This window comes from Equus quagga, unplaced genomic scaffold (genome assembly GCF_021613505.1).
Source record: "Equus quagga isolate Etosha38 unplaced genomic scaffold, UCLA_HA_Equagga_1.0 208877_RagTag, whole genome shotgun sequence".
Taxonomy (NCBI): Eukaryota; Metazoa; Chordata; class Mammalia; order Perissodactyla; family Equidae; genus Equus; species Equus quagga.
This window is the reverse complement of record NW_025799091.1, coordinates 10573-34487: the sequence shown is the minus strand read 5'-3', so window position 1 is coordinate 34487 and position 23915 is coordinate 10573. Positions and strand designations below refer to the sequence as shown.

General features: G+C 46.8%; 1 protein-coding gene and 1 pseudogene across 1 annotated transcript; one reads left to right on the top strand and one right to left on the bottom strand.

Annotated features, from left to right (window-relative positions):
- The first annotated feature begins 207 nt into the window (after positions 1 to 207).
- LOC124233663 (olfactory receptor 5D16-like) lies at positions 208 to 23539 on the top strand (annotated as a pseudogene).
- Positions 4205 to 5124, bottom strand: LOC124233664 (ral guanine nucleotide dissociation stimulator-like). The gene is made up of 2 exons (XM_046650791.1): positions 4995 to 5124; positions 4205 to 4466 (listed from the first exon to the last, which is right to left on the bottom strand). The coding sequence occupies exons 1-2, from the start codon at positions 5077 to 5079 to the stop codon at positions 4225 to 4227; spliced, it is 327 nt and encodes a 108-aa protein (XP_046506747.1). The 5' UTR covers positions 5080 to 5124; the 3' UTR covers positions 4205 to 4224.
- Positions 23540 to 23915: the final 376 nt, after the last annotated feature.

Genomic DNA, 23915 nt, shown 5'->3' with positions numbered 1-23915 from the left:
GAGGAAGTAAAATTAACTAGTAATTCTTTTCTGGAACATTAGATATTCCTATCTTGGATACATAACACCTAACAGGATTATAACACAGATCTGTTTTGTTTCACCTTATGCTATACACAGGGGAGAGTGAAGTATGCTTCATGTGTCAATTGCTTTCCATAATGCATTATTTCCAAGACTGACTTTCAGATCTTACCATCAGGAAACATGTTTCTGGCAGAGATAAATATAACTGATGGGGTCATACTTACTCTCTTTGGCTTCTCAGACTACCCGGCACTGCAAATTCTCCTCTTCTTGGTATTTCTGGCCATTTACAGCTTCAGTGTGATAGGGAATCTTGGAATGATTGTGATCATCAAAATTAACACTAACTACACACCCCCGTGTACTTTTTTCTCAGCCACCTCTATGTGGATTTCTACTATTCTTCTATCATTGTTCCCACAATGCTCTGAAGCTACTTGCAGAAGACAAAAGTATTCCATTTTCAAGATGTATGGTGCAATCCTTTTTCTTTTGCACATTTGTAGTGACTAAATCAATTCTATTTGCTGTGATGCCCAATGACTGCTTTGTGGCCCATTGCAACCCTCTGCTCTACACAGTTGCTGTGTCACAGCAACTCTGTGGCATGCTACTAGTTGTAGCATGTGCATGGGGAGCAGCACGTTCTTTGCTACTCACATGTTCTGCTATTAAACTTTCTTTTCAGGGTTTCAATATAATCAATCACTTCTTCTGTGAGCTGTCCTCCCTGATTTCCCTCTCTATCTCTGATTGTTAGCTCAATCAGTTGTTTCTGTTCATTGTTGCCACATTTTTTGGTTTTTTTTTTTTCATTAAGGTTATGAAAGTTAACATCCTTGTGAAATTACAGTTGTACATCATTATTAGTCATGTTGTAGGTACACCACTTCACCCCTATTGCCCTCCCCCCACCCCCCTTTCCCCTGGCAACCACTGATCAATTCTCTTTGTCTATATGTTAGCTACCACCTATGAGGGGAGTCATACAGAGTTCATCTTTCTCTGTCTGGCTTATTTCACTCAACCTGATACCCTCAAGGTCTATCCATTTTGTTGTGAATGGGACGATTTTGTCCTTTTTTATGGCTGAGTAGTATTCCATTGTATATGTCTTCCACATCTTCTTTATCCAATCATCAGTTGCTGGGCACTTAGGATGGTTCCATGACTTGGCTATTGTGAATAATGCTGTGATGAACACAGGGGTGCATGGAACTTTTGGAATTGCTGATTTCAGGTTCTTAGGGTAGAAACCCAGTAGTGGGATGGCTGGGTCATAAGGTATTTCTATTCTTAACTTTTTGTGGAATCCCCATACTGTTTTCCATAGTGGCTGTACCAGTTTGTATTCCCACGAACAGTGTATGAGGGTTCCCTTTTCTCCACAGCCTCTCCAACATTTGTCACCCTTGGTTTTGGATATTTTTGCCATTCTAACAGGTGTAAGGTGATATCTTATTGGAGTTTTGATTTGCATTTCCCTGATGATTAGTGATGATGAGCATCTTTTCATGTGTCTATTGGCCATCCATATATCTTCTTTGGAGAAATATCTGTTCATGCCCCCTGCCCATTTTGTAATTGGGTTGTTAGATTTTTTATTATTGAGTTGTGTGAGTTCTTTGTATATTATGGAGATTAACCCTTTGTCAGATAAATAACTTGTGAATATTTTTTCCCAATTAGTGGGCTGTGTTTTTGTTTCAATCCTGTTTTCCCTTGCCTTGAAGAAGCTCTTTAGTCTGATGAAGTCCCATTTGTTTATTCTTTCTATTGTTTCCCTCATGTGAGGAGTTATGGTGTCCGAAAAGATTCTTTTGAAGCTGATGTCAAAGAGTGTACTGCCGATATTCTCTTCTAGAAGACTTATTGTTTCAGGCCTAATCTTTAGGTCTTTGCTCCATTTTGAGTTTATTTTAGTAAATGGTGAAAAAGAATGGTTGATTTTCATTCTTTTACATGTGGCTGTCCAGTTTTCCCAGCACCATTTGTTGAAGAGACTTTCTTTTCTCCATTGTAGGCCCTCAGCTCCTTTGTCAAAGATTAGGTGTCCATAGATGTGTGGTTTTATCTCTTGGTTTTCAATTCTGTTCCATTGATCTGTGCACCTGTTTTTGTACCAGTACCATGCTGTTTTGATTACTGTAGCTTTGTAGTATGTTTTGAAGTCAGGGATTGTGATGCCTCCAGCTTTGTTCTTCTTTCTCAGGATTGCTTTAGCAATTCTGGGTCTTTTGTTGCCCCATATGAATTTTAGCATTCTTTGTTCAATTTCTGTAAAGAATGACATTGGAATTCTGATTGGGATAGCATTGAATCTGTAGATTGCTTTAGGTAGTACGGACATTTTAACTATGTTTATTCTTCCAATCCATGTGCATGGAATGTCTTTCTATCTCTTTATGTTGTCGTCGATTTCTTTCAAGAAGGTCTTGTAGTTTTCATTGTATAGATCTTTCACTTCTTTGGTTAAATTTCTCCCAAGGTATTTTATTCTGTTTGTTGCGATCATGAATGGGATTGAGTTCTTGAGATCTTTTTCTGTTAGTTCATTGTTAGCATACAGAAATGATACTCATTTATGTATGTTGATTTTATACCCTGCAACTTTGCTGTAGTTGTTGATTGTTTCTAATAGTTTTTCTATGGATTCCTTGGGGTTTTCTATATATAAGATCATGTCATCTGCACACAGTGAGAGTTTTACTTCTTCGTTGCCTATTTGGATTCCTTTTATTTCTTTTTCCTGCCGAATTGCTCTGGCCAAAACCTCCACTACTATGTTGAATAAGAGTGGTGAAAGTGGGCACCGTTGTCTTGTTTCTGTTCTGAGAGGGATGGGTTTCAGTTTTTGTCCATTGAGTATGATGTTGGCTGTTGGTTTGTCATATATGGCCTTTATTATGTTGAGGTACTTTCCTTCTATATCTATTTTATTGAGTGTTTTTATCATAAATGGATGTTGGATCTTGTTGAATACTTTCTCTGCATCTATTGAGATGATCATGTGGTTTTTGTTTCTCATTTTGTTAAGCAAGCCTAGACATCAGAAATGGCAGCCAACCCACCAAATGGGTGTATCAGTTGTTGGCAGAACGTCTGCTTCTAGGGCTCTGTTCTACAAAAACAGATGTACATTCCAGTACAATTGTGGAGTGAACAATTGGAGATGGTGCAGTCCTTCAAAGCCGGGGCTGCTTGGTAGAAGGTGATGTGTGGCCACTGAGAACACACAAGGGGACAGGACTGAGTGTCCCTGTTCCTCTGTGGGACATCAGGTCCAAGGATAGGAAAGACCTGGGCTCCTGCCCACCAAACCCACTCACACTGCTTAACACACACACCTATATACGTGCAGGCACATGGGTCCTCAAAGATCATTGCCCTGTAGAGCGAAGAGTGAAAAGATGGATGGCACTTGTTGTGGGCACTTATTTCCCAGTCGGAGGAGTGGACCCTCTTTCCTTACTCACATTAAAACATTATTTTACTAAATGAAAAACAATCGTCAATCCAAATTCTGAAAAACGTAGATAAGGTATTTTATTCCTTAAGATATTTGTAATCAATCTAAGCGTGTAATATGCGATAATCATATTTTATAATTTGCTCATTGCATAACCTGATCCGTGGCCCATCCAGGAAGGGAAACGATGTGAAAGGTGTCTCCCGGCCTCACACATTCCCCTCTTGGTTTCCAGCTCTCGTGTCACCCTTTAAATGTGGTGCCTATCCCCAGATAAAGACAATAGTCAACATGGGGGCTTCATTTTTCATACATAAGCTTTGATGGAGCAGGAATTTTTCTCCCTAATAAAAACTGTTTTCTTGAATTTAAAAAGTGATTAATCATACTCCTCAGATATTACTTAGCCACACACAAAAGGCCACATCTTGTATGCGTCTGCTCAGCTGAACAGCCCAGCAGAGGTAAGTCCATAGAGTCAGAAAGCTCAGCGGGCCCCAGGGACGGGGTGGGAGGGAGGAGGACTGAGAGAAGAACAGGGAGAGGCCATCCCTTCCACGACAGTGTTCTTGAATGAGGTCAGGATGACGGTCGGGCAACACTGTGAGCGTCCTCCTGGCCAGGGAAATGGACATTTGGAAAGGATCCAGGAATGACATCCTGTTGAAGTGAACATCACAAGAAAAATTAAAGGCAAGCATTAAGCATGTGCAAGACAAAACAGAACTTTAATGAACTGGTGGTAAAGGGGAAGGGGCGGAAATCAGTGGTGGGACCACGGTGCAGGGGCTGAGGCTCGTTGCTGGGAGGACGTGAATGGTCTTTCCATTGCTTGAAGTGCAATCCAGGCTGAGACTCGAGGCGGCTGCGGCGCTGGACGTCGATCTGTGGCTCTGAGGTGTGGTGGGCACTAGAGTTGGAGAAGGGGGGCGATGTTCATCTGGGTTGGGATCTTTCTCAGGAGCTGGTGCTGCAGATCCAAGAAGAGAAAACCACATCCACATGACAAGGCACATGTGTGTGGTGACGGATTGTAGTTAGTCTTTGGGTGGGGGACCTGCTGTAATCTACGCAGAAATCGAAATATATAAGGCGGTACACTTGATATTTATGTAAGGTTATAAAGTACTGTCACTGCAATCAAGAATTAACATGGGTGAATGGTGAAAAAAAAAGATACCCCAAAGTAACCATGCCACACACACACATACACACACAGACACAGACACACACACACACGGACAAACACACACAGGGAAACCAAACGTGACTGTCTTTCCATGTTCCTCCCACGGAAGGGAAACGGCTCACCAATCAGGGAGACTCAGTACACGAACCACCCTCCAGAAGGTTTCCCGTATCTGGAGTCCGTGGGAATTGTGATGGGAGCCAGCTCATTGCTCCCAGCCTAACCCCAGCCTCTGAAGGCTCTGTGCTGAGCGGCCCGGCCACATTGCCTCCACACACGCCCGTGTCACACAGCCCGTGTCCTGCTCACCCTGACTCTCTGCCTCGCTGGGCTCAGGGTGCAGCAACTGTGAAAGCAGAAGGCGAGCTTGATGCTCCACCTGCGAGCCTGGCATGCTGAACGCAAGGAAGGCCAATACCCTTCTCAAGCTCGGAAAGTCTGGGGGGCTGGAAAAAGTCCTGGGGATAGGATTCCATCCACATGCTGAGAATGAAGGCCAAGGCCCTGAGGAGAGACAGGTGGGCAGCGGAGTCAGAGAACCGGCCTCTCTTTCCACACTGCCCTCCCAGGGTACCTCCGTGGGGGCCTGGGCTCCAGTGCCTCCTGCTCCTGCCCAGCCAGGGGCCAGTCCCACTTTCCGTGCGCGTGCGACCTGGCCAGTTTGGCAGAACAGGTCGCGTCTCCAAGGAGAGGCTGGGATAACACCTTGGGAAGTGAGAGCACTCGGTCCCTGGTGTGATCGCCCATCCTTTTCCTCAGGGAAGCCTGACACAGTCCTCGAGTGTCTCCTGGCACATCCCACTGGGATGCCAGTCCAGGAGGGAAGGGCATGGGGCCATCTGCTCTGTTCTTGCACACATTGGTTCACAGTAGGGTGCAGTGTATATCTGGCCGATGAGGGAACAATGGCCTTTGTCTCCCGCCCATGCTTCCTACTGCCCTCCAAACACCTCAGCCTTTAGCTCCTGTGCCTCTGTGCTGCCTGATTCACTAGGTGACCCATGTGGGTGACCTTCCCCTCCTGCTAGGGGCTGACACGGAGGGTGTCATTTGGCCCCTGAGCATGGAGTGGGCTCGCTGGGACGCAGCGGAGCCCCCACCGTGGAGGTTCTATGATATGAGTGAGCAGGATGCTCAGACACCTCCTGTTCTGTGTCCCAGGATGGGGAGTGGAGGAGGGACTGGGATGGGGATTGGATGCATCTGGGTGCTGTAGGAGCATCCTCCACTCCCCCCTGGGCTCCCACAGCACCCACAGTCCCCTCCAGAGCTCTCCTGGACTGCTGTCTTCTCTTCTTTGAGAAGCCGTCAGAACTCTGCCCGCCCGAAGGAATCACAAGATGTTGGGATGGCGGGTGCTGCCAGCAACCCGATCACAGACCCCACACTCCTCTCACAGTGTGGAGAAGGGAGGCCCTCCCACTTGATCCAGTGCCCACTCACTTTTTCCATAGGCGGGTGGGCGCGTCGTCCACTCTACAAAAGAGGATGAATCTGTAACTAGAGGAGACAGGAGGGCATCACATTGACTGTACTGGATGGCAGCTGCCTGAGGAGTCTTTTGTGACTGTCTTACTCCTACCTAGCACGGAGCCCTGGAGGGCCGATCCAGCTGACCTTTCATAGGGCTCAGATTCTCCAAAGGGCCGTCCAGGCAGGAGCTCATTGAGTCCCTACAATAGCCCTTGGTGGTTGTTCCTCTGTTCTCCCCATTATTCAGAGGAGCAAACTGAGGCTCAGAGAGGTATGCAGACCTCCCCAAGACTCCCAGCATGCAGGTAGCTGGAGCCGCAGAGTCCTGGGGAGGGGCAGGGCACTCACCTATTAAAGAACTCATCTAGCACCTCTTGTGTGGTGGCCACATCTGTGTATGTCGAAAGGAAGCTGTGGATAAAAGTGGTGTCGCACAGCAGGAAGGCGGGCACAAGGTGAGCCACCAGACGCTCGAGTGGAGTGTTGTGAACTGTCCACAGCTGGGGAAACGATCTCTTGTCCACTGTGGATGTGTGGAGAGCCTGGGGTGGCACAGAGGAGAGGCTCAGCGTCAGAGACAGCATCCTGGGCACCAGGAGGTTTGGGGCTGGCCGTCAGAGCAATGCCTCAAGCTCCCAGTGACTTCTAGCAAGAGGTGGGACAGGAGTGTCCAGAGTAGGAAACACTTCTGGTCTTGCGGGTAGAATCAGACAGGGGAATGAACGAACGTGTTAGTATCAGTACCAGTAGCAGATCAAGGTGTTAGCGGAGAATTGACAGCACCTGTGTGTGTTAAGAGCATCAGCCCTGGGGTTTCTGACAGAAGAGCCCATTGCAGAGAGGAGAAGACGGGGGCTTTCCCTGCGGTGGGATGGATTGGGACAGGAGGACAGGCAGGACGTTTAGTGTAGCACCGATGAAAAGACAACATGAGGTCCCACAGCAGTGAAGGGCTGAATCAGTCTCGTCCACGGTCTGCCATCCAAAATGTCGTGCAGCTCAGTGAGGCCCCGGCCCCTGACCTGGAGGGGCCATGGGCACGTGTTCCTCAGGAGGGCAAAAGACAGAGCAACACACATGTCCCAAGAGCCACACATCCTTTTGGGGAAAAGCATCCTTGTCCATCATGAGGCTGTGTGAGACATGGAGAAAGTGTGGAAGGATTGTGAGGTCATCATGGACACTTGGGGATGGGGTGAAAGAGGAAAATGTGTAGAAAAATGCAACGATCCCCTTGCCCAAACATGAGGTGAAATGGGAGAACAGTCTCTTTTCTGGGATTCGTAGAGTTATGGTGACAGTGACTTTGAATGTGGCCAAGACAGGAGCTGGGCAGTGCGGGCAGGTTGGGGGCAGAGATGGGGAGACAGATTCCTTCTGGAGCTGGACTGGTACCAGGGCCTTGTAGGACCTAGGGTTGTCTTTGGTGTCTTGGGGCCCTGGGTTCTGGGTTCTGGGTGTGCTGTGCACCTGCACTCACCCAGGACCAGCGCTGGCTTGTGTCGGCCGGGTGCCGCATCATCCCTTCCTGTATAATCAGGGAGAGGAAGGACTGATGTGTCTTGTCCTTTCCGACCTCCTGAGGAACGACCTGTAAAGACAGTGCCCGGCAGCCAGGCAGGAAGCCTCAGAGCACTGGCTGACTGACTTCGGGGGCACTCACACCTCAGTGACTCTCTCCACTCCAGACCCACATAGACAGATGGCCAACAGGCGCATGAAAAGATGTTCAATCTCACCACTTCTTAGGGAAGTTGAAATCAAAACTACCACAAGATCTCATGTCACAGTCATCAGAATGGCTCTAATGAACAAGACAGGACAAAACATGTGTTGCAGAGGATGTGGAGACCAGGGACCCTGCCTACGCTGCTGGTTGGAGTGCATACCCATGCAGCCAGTATGAAAAACAGGATGGAGATTCCTCTGAAAATTAAGAATGGAACTACCGTATGACCCAGCTATCCCACCACAGGGTATGTGTTCAAGAATGTGAAAACACGAATGGGTAAAGATGTCAGCATGCCTGTGTAACTTGCAGCATATTTGACAATAGCCAAGATTTGGAAGCAACCTAGTTACCCATGAGGAAAATGTGGCATATATACGCCGTGCAATACTACTCAGTCATCCGAAAGGAGGAGATCTGGCCTTCTGTGACAGCATGGATGGGCGTGGAGGGTATTATGCTAAGTGAAATAATTCAAGGGGAGAAAGTCCAATAGCCTTGTGACTACTCTCATAAATCAGGGATGACGGCAGCAAACAATCACAGGAGATAGGCTTTGGATTGGGGGTTCCCGAGAGGAAGTGGGGAGGGAGGAGGGTGACAGGGGTGATTAGGCGCACGTGTGTGGTCATGGATTGTCATTAGTCGTTATGTGGTGAACACGACGTCATCTACACAGAAATCGTAATATAATGATGAACCCCTGAAACTACGTAATGCTATAAACGAAGGTGACTCCCATCAGAAAAAGAATTGAAGGAAACTTGGCCCAGTTAAGAGGTAACTTGGGAATCCCCTTTCCATGGTGCCAGCCCTGTCCTGGGATGTGAAGATGGCAGCAGCACCAGGTGATCAGCTGTACACCCAGCAGTTCCCGCCAAGTGAGGATCCCCCCCACGGAAGGGAGAGGGTGGGGGCCGTTCAGTGGGGGCTCACAGAGGTGGCCTGAGCTGGATAGCCCGATGTAGGCCCCCTCGTGTTACCTTTGATGACCTCCTGGCAAACGGCCATAGGTGTGGCGTATGAGAGGTGAGCCACCCTTTAAAACGAGTAAAAAGGTTATGGCTCCAGGTCTTCTGGGGACCATAGACGTGGTAAGGCAGGATACAGCAGGAAAACATCTTTCCGTAGCAGCTGTCTCCAGCCAAGTGAGCTGAGTGTGAGGATCTGGGTGCCTGTTTGCAGGAGGCCCCTGCACTGTGGGCATTGTTGTGGAAAAGGTTACATCATTGCCTGGAAACCATGGTGATCTGAGCCACCTCCTCTCATACCACCCATGCAAGCAGTCCTCTGGGCAGGGCACTGCTCACCCCCTTTTCCATGCAGTATCATATGTGTCCCCAGGATCCCCAAACCACCTGTCTCCACAGGCCTCCGAGAAGGTCTGGGTGCAGCCAGGGTCCCAGCTTTGAGACAGACGCAGACACAAGTGCTCCTTCTTCCCTGTTCCTCATCCTGGAGAAGCCATGGTGCCTCGTGGGGCCATTCTGCCTCCAGTCTGCATGGGGGGGATTATCGTAGCCCATAGTTCTTGGAGATGCCCTCAGGCCCGAGTGGGAAAATACCTGTGAAATTGGAGGAGCGGTGTCCCATGTAGGGAATGCCTCTAACTGCTTTTTTCTTCCTCTCCTCTCCTCCCCTGTGTCTGCCTCTCTTCTGAGCCCACCCCATAGTCCGCCCTTCCATCTAAGGTCTCTGTGTGTACGTGTGTGTCACGGCTCACGTCCTGGATGCCCAGGAGGAAACAGCTTCCACAGAGGAAGGGATGGGCAAGAGCTTCCCAAGAACTGACAGTTTCTGTTGTCCACCGCAAAGCCTATGGGAAGGGTTCGAGTCTTGCCCTAGAATATCAGAATACTTCCTTCTGCTTGGACTCTTGTCTGTCATGTGCCATGGGCCAGTGCTTACCTGTTTATGGGCCTCAGTTTCCCAATTCTCCAGTGTGGGATTGAGTTCAGAAGTGCATAAGCATGAGCTCAGCAAAGGTGGCCCCTGCTCCCTCCACCCTAGGCGTGACATGGATGGGGAACACTCAAGTGTTCGCCTGCCCTGGGCTCATCCTCAGGCAGAAACTTGCCAAATGCACGACCAGGCTGCCGACTTCTCAGTCTCAGCCCCCTGCCCTCTCCATTTCTGACTGCAGTTACAGCAGCACCGCCTTTTCAGAGCCCCCTGAGGAAGCCTGGGAGAGCCAGGGCCCCATCCTTGAGGATACAGAGCTGGGTTCACACCTGGCTCCACCTTGAACTAGACTGTGATTCTGCCCAGGGCATTGAGCCTGTGAGGTCTTCTCATTCTCCCTCAATGGCCTCCTGTGATCCCCTCTGCTTGGTCTACACATGCTGCTGGAATCCACTCCCCTTGAGTGTGGCCTGAAGTTCGTGATTCCCTTCTACTCCGTGGAACAGGGCAGAGTGATGCGAAGCCAGTTCTGAGACTGGGTCCCAAACAGTCCAGGGCTCTCCTCCTGCTCACTCTCAGCTGTTCTCTCTCTCTCTCTCTGATCCCTCACTCTGGGGAACAGGCCTGTGTGTTCTGGGTTGTGCTCTAGAGAGGCTGCTGAGGCCTGGCCCTGAAGGAGACCCACCGACAGAGGGGCACTCAGGCCTCCAGCCACAAGGGGTCCCTCCAGGACCCAGAGTGCACTCAGAGGGGGAGGGAAGCAGATCCTGCCTCAGTTCAGAGCACAGCCTGACTCCCTGAGAGCTTCTGGCAGAGGCTCCCAGCTGAGCACTGCTGGATTCCTGGTCCAGTGCCACTGTCACATAATCAACGTTCGTTGGTTAAGCCCGTAAAGATGGGGAAAGGTTGTCACACAGCAATAACGATAGCTGCCTAACACTGTTGCCCTGCCCCTGGCCCTGGTCTTGCCTTCCTCTCTCCTCCCTCCTCCTTGACTCTGCTGCCAAGCTCCTTCTAGCCACGCTGCCCTCCTCTCTAACCTCCTCTCTGGCCAACCTCACTTGTGCCTCCAAGAGTGTGCACTGCTGGGCATTCCTACAGGCTACGGAGTCCTGGATTGAGGCAGGGCTGGCTCCTTGTCATGCTGCTGCAAATATGAATGTCACCTCGTGGCAGCCCTTCCAGGCCCCTCTCCTTCTGGACCCGGCGCTCCATAGCAGCATGGGCTTGTTTTCCTGGTGGCGTCTGCTCCTTTCATTCCTGTGGTTTTCATTTCCTGGTTTTGTCCAGCTACCCTTCCAGATCTTTATTTGGGGGGCACGAGCTTGTCGGGTCTTTTCAGCAGCAGCGCTCTGGAGTGCTCGGGGCACAGGTGTGGAATGAAGATCCATCCCACCACTGACCGGCTCTGTCCTTAGAGCCAAATAGACTTCCATCATTTGGAATGTGCTAGGTGGATCACAACTAAAGTTAGTCCTGTGACTGAGACTTTTGGTGGCATGTGATGAGTTATTGAAACACGGCCCAAATTACAGGAGCATAGCACTATCTTCCCAGATACCAGTGCATGGTGGGTGTTCCGACTGGAGGGACCACAATCTTTCACATGGCCTTCAGGAACCCATCGTTCTTCCATTGTGTGCCTTCTCCCTCCCTAGGACATGATCCTCATCTGCATCCATCAGCATGATTGGAAAGAACAGAACGAAATTCACGCAGGAGGATGTTATCAGCCGGGTCCAGAACTGCACCAGTCAGTTCCTTTTCTCTTCCCTCAGCAAAGAAGTGGTCATCAGCCACCACGGAGGCTGGACCACGGCATGCAGCCCCATGCCCCAAGAAGTGGAGGATGGATTTTGATGGACAGTTGAAGTTCTCTGCAACAATGAGTCGCCTGTCTAGATTTGTTGTGTGTTTTGAATCTTTGTTGAGGTTTTCCCATATGTCAGGCACTGTGCAAAGAGTTGGTGGCAGAAGTGATGGAGAGGCATCTTGCCCTGGAAGGAGCTCCCAATGTAGAGGGGGAGATGAGTTTTGGTGTCAATGCCTGCCACCCAAAGTGCAAAGGAGAAAGTGAAAGTGCTCGAGAAGCTCCGTGAAGCACTCTAGATTTGGAAGCTGTCTAGAGCTGCGATCAATTGAACTCCACTTCCAGACACCATCCAGAGATGTTTGATAGAGGAAGATGATGACAGGGACAATGGAAGCAGCTAGTTATATACGAGACATGATAAGGAACACTAGGCAGCCATTGAAATCATCCCCTCAAACATTGGAAAGGGCAGGGAGAATTATTCATGTTCAGTGCAAAGTGACTGCGCCGGTTAGGGTGATCCTGTCTTTAGAATAACTCTGTAAATTTGGATTCAAGTATAAATATGTTGAGTATATAAATATGAGGAGAGTGGAGGGCAAGACCAGGGCCAGGGCAGGGCAACAGTGTTAGGCAGCTTTCTGCTTTATAAAATGTTCTGTTGTTCGTGTCATGAAAGGATTTCCTCAATACACTTTGTGTACTGTACGAGCCGTGGAAACGCGGCTCACCCTTTTCTCCTCCGCCACTCCCTGACAAGCACCGTCGTAGTCTCTGCCTCTGTGAGTTTGATTGTTTTAGATAGCCCTCAGAAGTGGAACCATGCATTCTTTGTCCCTCTGTCACTGTCTTCTTCCATTAACATGATGTCATCTGGATTCATCCATGTCGTGTCCTATGGCAGAATTTCCTTCTTTACAATGGCGAAATAATATTGCCTTGTGTCGGTGTTGCAATCCAATGTACACATCAGGATAGATGCGGAGAGGGCTGATGGCCACTCTGAGTTTATTATAACCAGTGTTTCAATATATACATAGCTTACATCTGTTAAACATACACAGGTGCTCTGAACAATGTAATTAGCGAATGCCAAGAATTCTTAGTGATTTCTCAAGGAGCCCTCCCTCAGCCTCTGTTTTGATATTATCATGTTATTGCTGTGCTCCTATATTTTATCTCAGAGCATGCAAGGCCTCCTAGGCAACGGCCCCTCCTGCGCCTGATATCGTGTCTCCATCTGTGCCCCTGGGCGACTGGTGGCTGGCTTATGTTGCCTCCCTCTGGAGGTCTTACCCATCATCGACTAACTGGCCTTCTCACCTCCGGGTCACAGTTTGTTGGCAAGCCTTTTCCAGTGATTATTAACCCTTCCTACGTCAGGGGTGGCCACAGCTTGTAAGTGTATGCCACAGTTTCTGTACCCCTTCATCCGTGGACAGACACTTAGGTCGTTTCTACAGCTTGGCTCTTGTGAATGACACTGCCAAGAACATGGGAGTGCCTGTGTCCCTTCAGGTTCCTGTTTGGAATTTGGAGGATATATACCTAAGAATGGAATTAGTGGAGTGTATGTGATTTCCAGGTTGAATCCTTCTGGGGAATCTCCATAGAGTTTCCTATAGCAGCTGCACAATGTTACCTTTAGCACGACAGGATACACCAGGGTTCCAATGTCTTCACATGCTCACCAACACTATCTTTTGCATGAGTGTGTGATGAGAGCCGTGGTAACAGGTGTGATATGACATCTCGTTTTGATTTGCACTTGTTTATGGTGGGTGATGGATGTTCAACATCTTTTCCTAGACTTTGGCCACTGACCTGTCTTCTTTGGAGAATCCTCTGTTCAAGTTGCTTTGCCCATTTTTCAGTGAGGTAAATTTATTTCATCGGGTTTTGGGTTGTATGAGTTTCTCACATATTCTAGATGTTCACCCCTCAGCAGAAATGTGACTTGCAAATATCTTCTGTCATTCTGTAAGTGGCCTTTTCCTCCTTTCTAAGAAATTGTTCCAGCTCAATTGAGATTTCATGGGCACATAACATTGTCTAAGCTTGTGGAGTACAATGTGATACTTTAGGATACATCAATACTGGGAATCATTTCTGTAATAAAGATAGGTAACACTTCCATTACCTCAGAGGGTAAAAACTGTGTGTGTGTGTGTGTGTGTGTGTGTGTGTGTGTGTGTGTAGTGAAACCGCTGTGGCACTGTCCCAGCCCATGGCAGCCCTTCTGCGTGGTCCCCCTTCTCTCCGGCCTTGCTTGTTCCCTGTCCAGGGGAGCTCCTCTCCCTCCCTCCAGGGAAGGCCCTGTTTCCTCTCTGTGATGACCTGTGGTCTCTGACTGGGGGGCTCCATCCTGTGTCAGAGAATGAGAGATTGCTGCCCATGACCTGCCCCACAGCCTCCAAGGAAGTGGACCCCGCATAAGCTGACTTGGAAGGAGGGGAGGGCTCCCCACTTCTCTTCCTTTGGACTGTTTAGCAGGAAGCAGAGTCCCCTCCCTTGCACATACTGAATGTGAGGGACCCCAAGGTGGGCTGTCGCGGCAGGGGGACAGGGCGTTGCTGGTGGAGGAGGCTGAGGGGTGTTTCTCGGGCTCTGCCCAGGGCTAAAGGCCCTGACCGAGGCTCTCCCCAGCCCGCAGCTCCAGCAGCCCCTGCTCTGCTTCCTAAAGGTCTCCTTTGCTCACACAAGGTCAAGTGTTGTTGGTGATGCAACTCAAAGCTTTATCTGGATGGACACCTTCAAGGGCACGTCGATGTGTCCCTCACCTGCCCATAGAGGTCTCTTCCTGAGAAAGGGACCAAGACGGGGGGAGATTGGTGCAGAAAGGAGTGGCCTGGCCTACAGTCTCCTTTGGCTCGGAAGCAGGGCCTGGCTGCCCTACCTAGAAGCTGAATCGTGGAGGATGTGTGCTGGGCTGGCTGAGGGGCCCTGGGCCGGGGGTGTGTCGTGGGAAGGGGCTTGGCCGACAAGTGTTCCAGGACTTGGGGCAGAAGATGCTGTAGGGAGGTGATACCTGAGGGAGAGTGTTGGGCTGGCCCTTCTCGGCTCCATGGGCCACTCCCAGAGGCCCTGATGGCCTGACTCCTGTCTTGTCAGCCTCCCCCTTCAGGTGCCGCCTCCAATGTCTCTGGAGTCCCTGCTTTCCCAAACAAGCCTCAAACGTGGGAGCTGGACCCATGGCCATGGGTTTAAGTTCCTGCCGTCCGCTCTGTGGCCCAGGGTTCAGATTCTGGGCATGGACGTTGCACCGCTCATTACGCCATGTTGACTCCGTGTCCCACATGCCCCAACTAGAAGGACTCACAATTAAAAACTATACAGCTATGTCTTGGGGGGATTTGGGGAGAATTAACAAGGACTCAAACTCGATAAAGCAAGCGTAGATCTCAGAAATAGCAGCCAAACCCTGAAATGAGTATATCCATTGTGTGGGAGAATGTCTGCTTTTAGGGCTCTGTTGTACAAAAACAGAGATGCATTGACGCACATGGACCTTTCAGTATGGTTATGGGAGTGAACATATGGAGATGGCCCAATCCTTCAAAGCTGGGGCTGCTTAGTAGAAGGTGATGTGTGGCCACTGAGAAGGCACAAGGGGACAGGACTGAGTGTCCCTGTTTCCCTGTGGGACATCAGGTCCTAGGATAGGAAAGCCCTGGGCTCCTGCCCACCAAACCCACTCACACTGCTTAACACACACACCTATGCACATGCTCGCACATGGGTCCTCAAAGATCATTGCCCTGTAGAGCGAAGATTGAAAAGATGGATGGCACTTGTTGTGGGCAATTATGTACCAGTCGGAGGAGTGGACCCTCTTTCCTTACATTAAAACATTATTTTACAAAATGAAAAAGAAATCATCAATCCAAATCCTGAGAAACATAGAGAAGGTATTTTATTCATTAAGATAGTTGTAACCAATCAAAGCATGTAATATGTGGTAAACATGTTCTGTAATTTGCACGTTGCATAAACTCAACCGTGGCCCATCCAGGAAGGAAAACGATGTGAAAGGTGTCTCCCGGCCCCACACATTCCCCTCTTGGTTTCCAGCTCTCATTTCCCACTTTAAATCTGGTGCCTATCCCTAGATAAAGAAAATATTCAATATGGGGGCTTAATTTTTCATACATCACCTTTGATGGAGCAGGGATTTTTCTCCCTAATAAAAACTGTATTTTTAATTTAAAATGTGATTAATCATACTCCTCTGATATTACGTAGCCAGACACAAAAGGCCACGTCTTGGATGCGTCCGCTCAGCTGAACAGCCCAGCAGAGGTAAGTCCATAGAGCCAGAAAGCTCAGCGGGCCCCAGGGATGGCGTGGGAGGGAGGAGGACTGAGAGAAGAACAGGGAGAGGCCTTCCCTTCCACGACAATGTTCTTGAACAAGGTCAGGATGACGGTTGGGCAACACTGTGAGCGTCCTCCTGGCCAGGGAAATGGAAGTTTGTTTTTTTTATTAAGATTAGGATAGTTCACAACCTTGTGAAATTTCAGTTGTACATTATTTTTAGTCACGTTGTAGGTACACCACTTCACCCTTTGTGCCCTCTCCCCACCTCCCCTTTGCCCTGGTAACCACCAATCAGTTCTCCTTGTCTATATGTTAACTTCCACCTATGAGTGGAGTCATACAGAGTTCATCTTTCTCTGTCTGGCTTATTTCACTTAACGTAATACCCTCAAGGTTCATCCATGTTGTTGTGAATGGGACGATTTTGTACTTTTTATGGCTGAGTAGTATTCCGTTGCATATACATACCATATTGTCTTTATCCAATCGTCAGTTGCTGGGCACTTAGGTTGCTTCCATGTCTTGGCTATTGTAAATAATGCTGCGCTGAACATAGGGGTGCATGGGACTTTTGGAATTGCTGATTTCACGTTCTTTGGATAGATACCCGGTAGTGGGATGGCTGGGTCATAAGGTATTTCTATTTTTAAGTTTTTGAGAAATCTCCATACTGTTTTCCATAGTGGCTGCACCAGTTTGCATTCCCACCAACAATGTATGAGGGTTGCTTTTTCTCCACAACCTCTCCACTATTTTTCACTCTTGGTTTTGGATATTTTTGCCATTCTAACTGGTGTAAGGTGATATCTTAGTGTAGTTTTGATTTGCATTTCCCTGATGATTAGTGATGATGAGGATCTTTTCATGTGTCTATTGGCCATCCGAATATCTTCTTTGGAGAAACGTCTGTTCATGTCTCCTGCCCATTTTTTGATGGGGTTGTTTGATTTTTTTGTTGTTGAGCTGTGTGAGTTCTTTGTATATTATGGAGATTAACCCTTTGTCGGATAAGTAACTTGTAAATATTTTTTCCCAATTAGTGGGCTGTTTTTTTTGTTTCAATCCTGTTTTCCCTTGCCTTGAAGAAGCTCTTTAGTCTGATGAAGTCCCATTGTTTATTCTTTCTATTATTTCCCACGTCTGAGGAGTTATGGTGCCCGAAAAGATTCTTTTGAAACTGATGTCAAAGAGTGTACTGCCTATATTCTCTTCTAGCAGACTTATTGTTTCAGGCCTAATCTTTAGGTTTTTGATCCATTTTGAGTTTATTTTGGTGAATGGTGAAAAACAATGGTCAATTTTCTTTCTTTTACATGCGGCCGTCCAGTTTTCCGAGCACCGTTTGTTGAAGAGACTTTCTTTTCTCCGTTGTAGGCCCTCAGCACCTTTGTTGAAGATTAGCTGTCCATAGATGTGTGATTTCATTTGTGGGCTTTCAATTCTGTTCCATTGTTCTGTGCACCTGTTTTTGTACCAGTACCATGCTGTTTTGATTACTGTAGCTTTGTAGTATGATTTAAAGTCAGGGATTGTGATGCCTCTGGCTTTGTTCTTCTTACTCAGGATTGCTTTAGCAAATCGGGGTCTTTTGTTGCCCCATATGAATTTTAGGATTCTTTGTTCATTTTCTGTAAAGAATGTCATTGGGATTCTGATTGGGATAGCATTGATTCTGTAGATTGCTTTAGGTAATATGGACATTTTAACTATTCTTCCAATCCATGTGGATGGAATGTCTTTCCATCTCTTGATGTCATCATCAATTTCTTTCAAGAAAGTCTTGTAGTTTTCGTTGTATAGATCTTTCACTTCCTTGGTTAAATTTATGCCAAGGTATTTTATTCTTTTTGTTGCGATTGTGAATGGGATTGAGTTCTTGAGTTCTTTTTCTGTTAGTTCATTGTTAGCATATAGAAATGCTACTGATTTATGTATGCTGATTTTATACCCTGCAACTTTGCTGCAGCTGTTGATAGTTTCTAATAGTTTTCCTATGGATTCTTTGGGGTTTTCTATGTATACGATCACATCGTCTGCAAACAGCAAGAGTTTTACTTCTTCATTGCCTATTTGGATTCCTTTTATTTCTTTTTTTCTGCCAAATTGCTGTGGCCAACACCGCCAGTACTATGTTGAAAAAGAGTGGTGAAAGTGGACACCCTTGTCTTGTTCCTGCTCTCAGAGGGATGGCTTTCAGTTTTTGTCCCTTAAGTATGATGTTGGCTGTGGGTTTGTCATAGATGGCCTTTATTATGTTGAGGTAGTTTCCTTCCATACCCATTTTATTGAGGGTTTTTATCATAAATGGATGTTGGATCTAGTCAAATGCTTTCTCTGCATCTATTGAGATGATCATGTGGTTTCTCTTTCTCATTTTGTTAACGTAGTGTATCACGTTGATTGACTTGAGGACATTGAACCATCCCTGTGTCCCTGGTATAAATCCCACTTGATCATGGTGTATAATCTTTTTGATATATTGCTGTATTCGGTTTGCCAAAATTTTGTTGAGGATATTTGCGTCTTTGTTCATCAGTGATATTGGCCTGTAGTTTTCCTTCTTTGTGTTGTCCTTGTCAGGTTTGGGGATCAGGGTGATTTTGACTTCATAGAATGTATTAGGGAGTGCTCCATCTTCCTCTATTTTCTGGAATAGTTTGAGAAGGATAGGTATTAAATCTTCTTTGAATGTTTGGTAGAATTCTCCAGAGAAGCCATCTGGTCCTGGACTCTTATTTTAGGGGAGGTTTTTGATTAGTCTCTATTTCTTTACTTGTGATTGGTCTATTCAGATTCTCTATTTCTTCCTGATTCAGTTTGGGGAGGTTGTATGAATCTAGGAATTTGTCCATTTCTTCTAGGTTGTTCAATTTGTTGGCATATAGCTTTTCATAGTGTTCTCTTATGATCCTTTGTATTTCTTTGGTATCTGTTGTGATTTCTCCTCTCTCATTCCTACTTTTATTTATTTGAGACTTCTCTCTTTTTTTTTAGTGAGTCTGGCTTAGGGTTTGTCGATTTTGTTAATTTTTTCAAATAACCAACTTTGGTTTCATTGATCCTTTCTACTGTCTTTTTTGTTTCAATATAATTTATGTCTGCTCTAATTTTTATTATTTCCCTCCTTTTACTGGCTTTGGGGTTTGTTTGTTCTTCTTTTTCTAATTCCGTTAGGTGTCGTTTGAGGTTGTTTATGTAAGATTTTTCTAGCTTATTGAGGTGAGCCTGTATTGCAATGAATTTCCCTCTTAGGACTGCCTTTGCTGCATCCCAAACCATTTGGTACGGCGCTTTTTCATTTTCATTTGTCTCCCGATAATATTTGATTTCTTCTTTAATTTCTTCAATAATCCATTGTTTGTTCAGTAGCATGTTGTTTAGTCTCCACATTTTTGGCCCTTTCCCAGCTTTATTCTTGTAGTTGATTTCTAGTTTCATAGCATTATGATCAGAAAAGATGCTTGATATTATTTCAACCCTCTTGAACTTATTGATGCTTGCTTTGTTTCCCAAGATGTGGTGTATCCTTGAGAATGTTCCATGTGCACTTGAGCAGAATGTGTAACCTGCTGTTTTGGATGAAGTGTCCTATATATATGTATTTGGTCCATCTGATCTAATTTTTCATTTAATTCTATAATTTCTTTTTGATTTTCTGTCTGGATCATCTGTCCATTGGTGTTACTGGGGTGCTGAGGTCCCCAACTATTATTGTATTTCTGTTGATGTTTCCTTTTAGTTTTGTTAATAGTTTCTTTATGAATTTTGGTGCTCCTGTGTTAGGTGCATATATATTTATAAGTGTTATGTCATCTTGGTAGAGCGTCCCTTTTATCATTATATAATGCCCCTCTTTGTCTTTCTTTATCAGCTTTGCTTTGAAGTCTACTTTGTCTGATATAAGTATGGCAACACCTGCTTTCTTTTGTTCATTATTAGCTTGGAGTATTGTCTTCCATCCTTTCACTCTGAGTCTGTGTTTGTCTTTGGGGCTGAGATGTGGTCCTGGAGGCAGCACATTGTTGGATCTTGTTCTTTGATCCATCCTGCCACTCTGTGCCTTTGATTGGAGAGTTCAATCCATTCATGTTTAGAGTGATTATTGAAATGTGGGGGCCTACTGTTGCCATTTTATCACTTGTTTTCTGCTTCTTTTGCATTTTGTCCTGATGGAGAGCTGTTACTTTGTATTATTGTCCTTCTGTTTATCTCCTTTGTTCTGGATTTTGTAACCCCTTTCCTTTTTTTGATTTTTCAGGAATGAGGTTCTTCCTGAGCACTTCTTGAAGAGGACGTTTTGTGGTGATGAACTCCCTTAACTTTTATTTATCTGGGAAAGTTTTTATTTCTCCATCCTATTTGAACGATATTTTCACTGTGTAGAGTATTCTTGGCTGCAGGTTTTTGTTCTTTAGGCTTTTGAACATTTCATTCCAATCTCTTCTAGCCTGTAAGGTCTCTCCTGAGAAGTCTGCTGATAGCCTTATGGGGTTTCCTTTGTAAGTTATTTTCTTCCACCTGGCTGCCCTTAGTATTTTCTCTTTGTCATTGACTTTTGCTAGTTTCACTACTATATGCCTTGGGGTTGGTCTTCTTGCGTTAATAAAGTTTGGAGATCTATTGGCTTCTGTCACATGGAGTTCCATCTCTCTTCCCAAGTTTGGAAAGTTCTCAGCTATTATTTCTTTGAATAGGCCTTCTGCCCCCTTCTCCTTCTCTTCTCCTTCTGGTATACCTATAATCCTTGTGTTGCATCTCCTAATTGAGTCTGATAATTCTCGGAGAGTTTCTTCATTTCTTTTTAGTCTTAGTTCTCTCTCCTCCTCTGTCTGCAGCATTTCTATGTTCCTATCCTCCAAATTGCTAATCTGTCCTCAATATTATCGACCCTACTGTTCAGAGAGTCCAGATTTTTCTTAATCTCCTCCATTGTGCTCTTCATCTCCAGTATTTCTAATTGGTTCTTCTTTATAGTGTCAAGCTCTTTTGTGACATAGCTCCTGAACTTATTGAGTTGTCTGTCTGAATTCTCTTTTAACTTGTTGAGTTTTTTAATAATGGGAGTTTTTAAATCATCGTCATTTAGGTTCTAGATTTCATTGTCTTTGGGACTGTTTTCTGGGTGCTTATCATTTTCCTTCTGTTCTGGAGATTTAATATATTTTTTCATGCTACTTGATGGCGTGGATTTGTGCCTCTGCATAGAGATAGAGTTTAGTTGATGCTTCTACTTGTTGTGACTGGTGTGTGTGGGGGGGCAGTTGTTTAGACTGCACCAACCAGGAACCCTGTCAGCTGTTACTGACTGGACCTGGACCCCTCCTCTTAGTCACAGTGGTCCTGTGGGGTCCCTCGTCAGTTGTGGGGCAATCACAAGGGGGCCTCAGGCTGCTGGTGCCTACTGTGGCAGCCCACTTAGACACACTCCCTCCTTGTGGTCTGCAGTGCTGTTGTGGGCTTTCCCAGCAGCCAGGAGCAGGATCATCTATAATCACCGCCTTGTCCTTAACACAGCCCACAAGATCACACTTGTCCACTATAGTTCCCAGCAGAGCTATGGGTATCTTCTGCAGTCTGTCATTAGCTCACCTAGCTGTGCTACTTTTGCCCCAGGGCCTTCCCGCTTTGTGATTGCCAGTCGGGACCTCTCCACTAGTGCTGTGGAGAGGCTTTCACTGAGACTGCTGTAGGAACCTGGAGTTCCCCCCTGGGCTACATACCCATTTCACCGTAGCTCCACTCTGCCCCACTCCACTCTCACAGGACTCTGGGAGCCCCCTGCCTCGTCTGGGACATGGCCAGAGTCCGTGGGCCTGGTGGTGGCTTGTAAGCTGCTGCCTTGTGGGGAATTCTGCTCTAGGGAGCTTCCTGGTGTTCCGTATGCTGTGCGGGGCCTCTCTACCAATGGTGAGCAGAGGCCCCCCTGCTGTGGGTGTGTGTGACCCTGGAGCATCCCCCCGGGCTGCAGAGCCAGGTGTTGGAGCTCCACCCAGTCCCCAAGCATGTCCATGGCAAGTCCGGGCACCCCCTGCACCGACCCATGTGCCGGAGACTGTGGGCCCAGCAGCAGCTGGCAGTCTGGTGCAGTGCCAGGGAATCCGCCCGCTGGGAGCTTCCCTTTGTTCTGGATTCTGGGCAGAGCCTCCCTGCTAATGGTGAGCAGAGGCTTTCCCTGCCAGGGAGGTGCGGGACCCTGGAGCCTCCTGCCAGGCCGCAGAGCCGGGCACTGGAGCTCCAACCATGTCCCCAAGCACATCCATGGGAAGTCCAGGCACCCCCTGCACTGACCCATGTGCCAGAGACCTTGGGCCCAGCAGCAGCTTGTGGTCTGGTGCGGTGCCAGGGAATCCGCCTGCCAGGAGCTTCCCTTTGTTCTGGATTCTGGGCCGGGCCTCCCTGCTAATGGCTAGCGGAGGCCTTCCCTGCCAGTGGGTGGGGGACCCTGGGGATTCCCCCTGGGCTTAGGTGTAATCGTGGGGCGCTTGAGTAGGGCTGTTGTCACCTGTTTCCACCATCGCTCCGTTGGTGAGTGTACACTCCCACCCTTGGTGCGTGGCAATGCTATGGGGGAGTCCGCTGGAAGAGAGACTCCTCCAGGAACTAGGCTGTCCAAGGGTTGGCGTCAGAGAGTTTCACCTATTTCCACCTCCTCCCAGTGGGAATTCCGTCTGCCTTCCGATGTATAGTAGCACGAGACTCTTAGGCATCTTGAGATGCTATCTGGATATCCTTAGGTTGGCTCCCGCCTGGCCAGCTGAGAAGCTCCGCTGCTCCCAAAGGTGGCTTTTTTCCTCTCTGGCTGGAGTTACTGCCTCTTCTGCTTTCGTCAGGACTGTCCCTTGTTGTGGGGGTTCTTTTTATCCAGTTTTCAGTTTTCAATCCAGGGTGATTCTTCCTAAAATTGTTGTAACCTGGTTGTGTTGTGGGAGGAGGTGAGTTCAATGTCTGCTCACAGCACCATCTTGACGAGAACTCCATTGTTCCCACTTTTAACGAGGTGAGCACACTGCTCATCATTCACACATCTTATGTGTTCATTGTTGTCACCACCCTAAAGATGCATCCAGCTGGTGGGCACCACAAAGTCTTCTCCACCTGTGCCTGACACCTGACCACCATCACTATCTTTTGTGGCACAATTCTCTTCTACTGTGCGCCCAACTCCAAAATCTCCAGGCACACAGTCAAATTGGCCTCCGTGTTTTATACAGTGCTGATCCCCATGTTGAATCCTCTGATCTACAGTCTGAGAGACAAAGATGTCAGAGATGCAGCCAGCAAAATATTGAAAACAAACTTTTTTCATATTGGATGCATATATTCATTCATTCATAAAGTAAATATTTACTTCAGTTTTTGCAGAATACCTTTCCAATTTTTGAGTAAACTGTGCATCAAGTGTTGATTTTCAAAAATAACTTTAGATTTTCAAAAAGAAATAATATGAGATTTAAGTTAGAGAGACTATATCTGGCTCTGATTTTATAAACCATAGAAGATCAATTATTCTGACTTTGTCTTTTTTTGCAAAAATGACATAATATGATATACTTCATAAATTGGTGTGTGGAACAAAAGAAAAGGTAGACAATATATTTGGTAGATTGTGCTTGCAGTAAATTCTGGTTCTGTTATCCTTTCCTCTTTGGTAACTGATAGATTGTAGATACTAAAGAAAAAAAAACAATTATATATTTTAAATTAGTGAAATGGATGACAAAAGAAATACAGCTTCATTTTCAAGAACCTCACAATCCAGGGTTGTTAGTAAATATCATAATAGAGTTGCTAGGGGGAGAGAGAGAGAGAAAGCAAAATCATTTGTGGCTATCAGAGGGATTGCTTCATAATTGTGTGCTTCTTTTACTTGGCCTTGAATGATAGGCTAGTTTTTAAGAGAAAAAGAGGGGAAAGACAGTAAGTTTTACTCAGGAGTTAAAAGTGTGAACCATGTTTAAGAAATGAATATACATAATCGAATGAATGACTCAGCAAA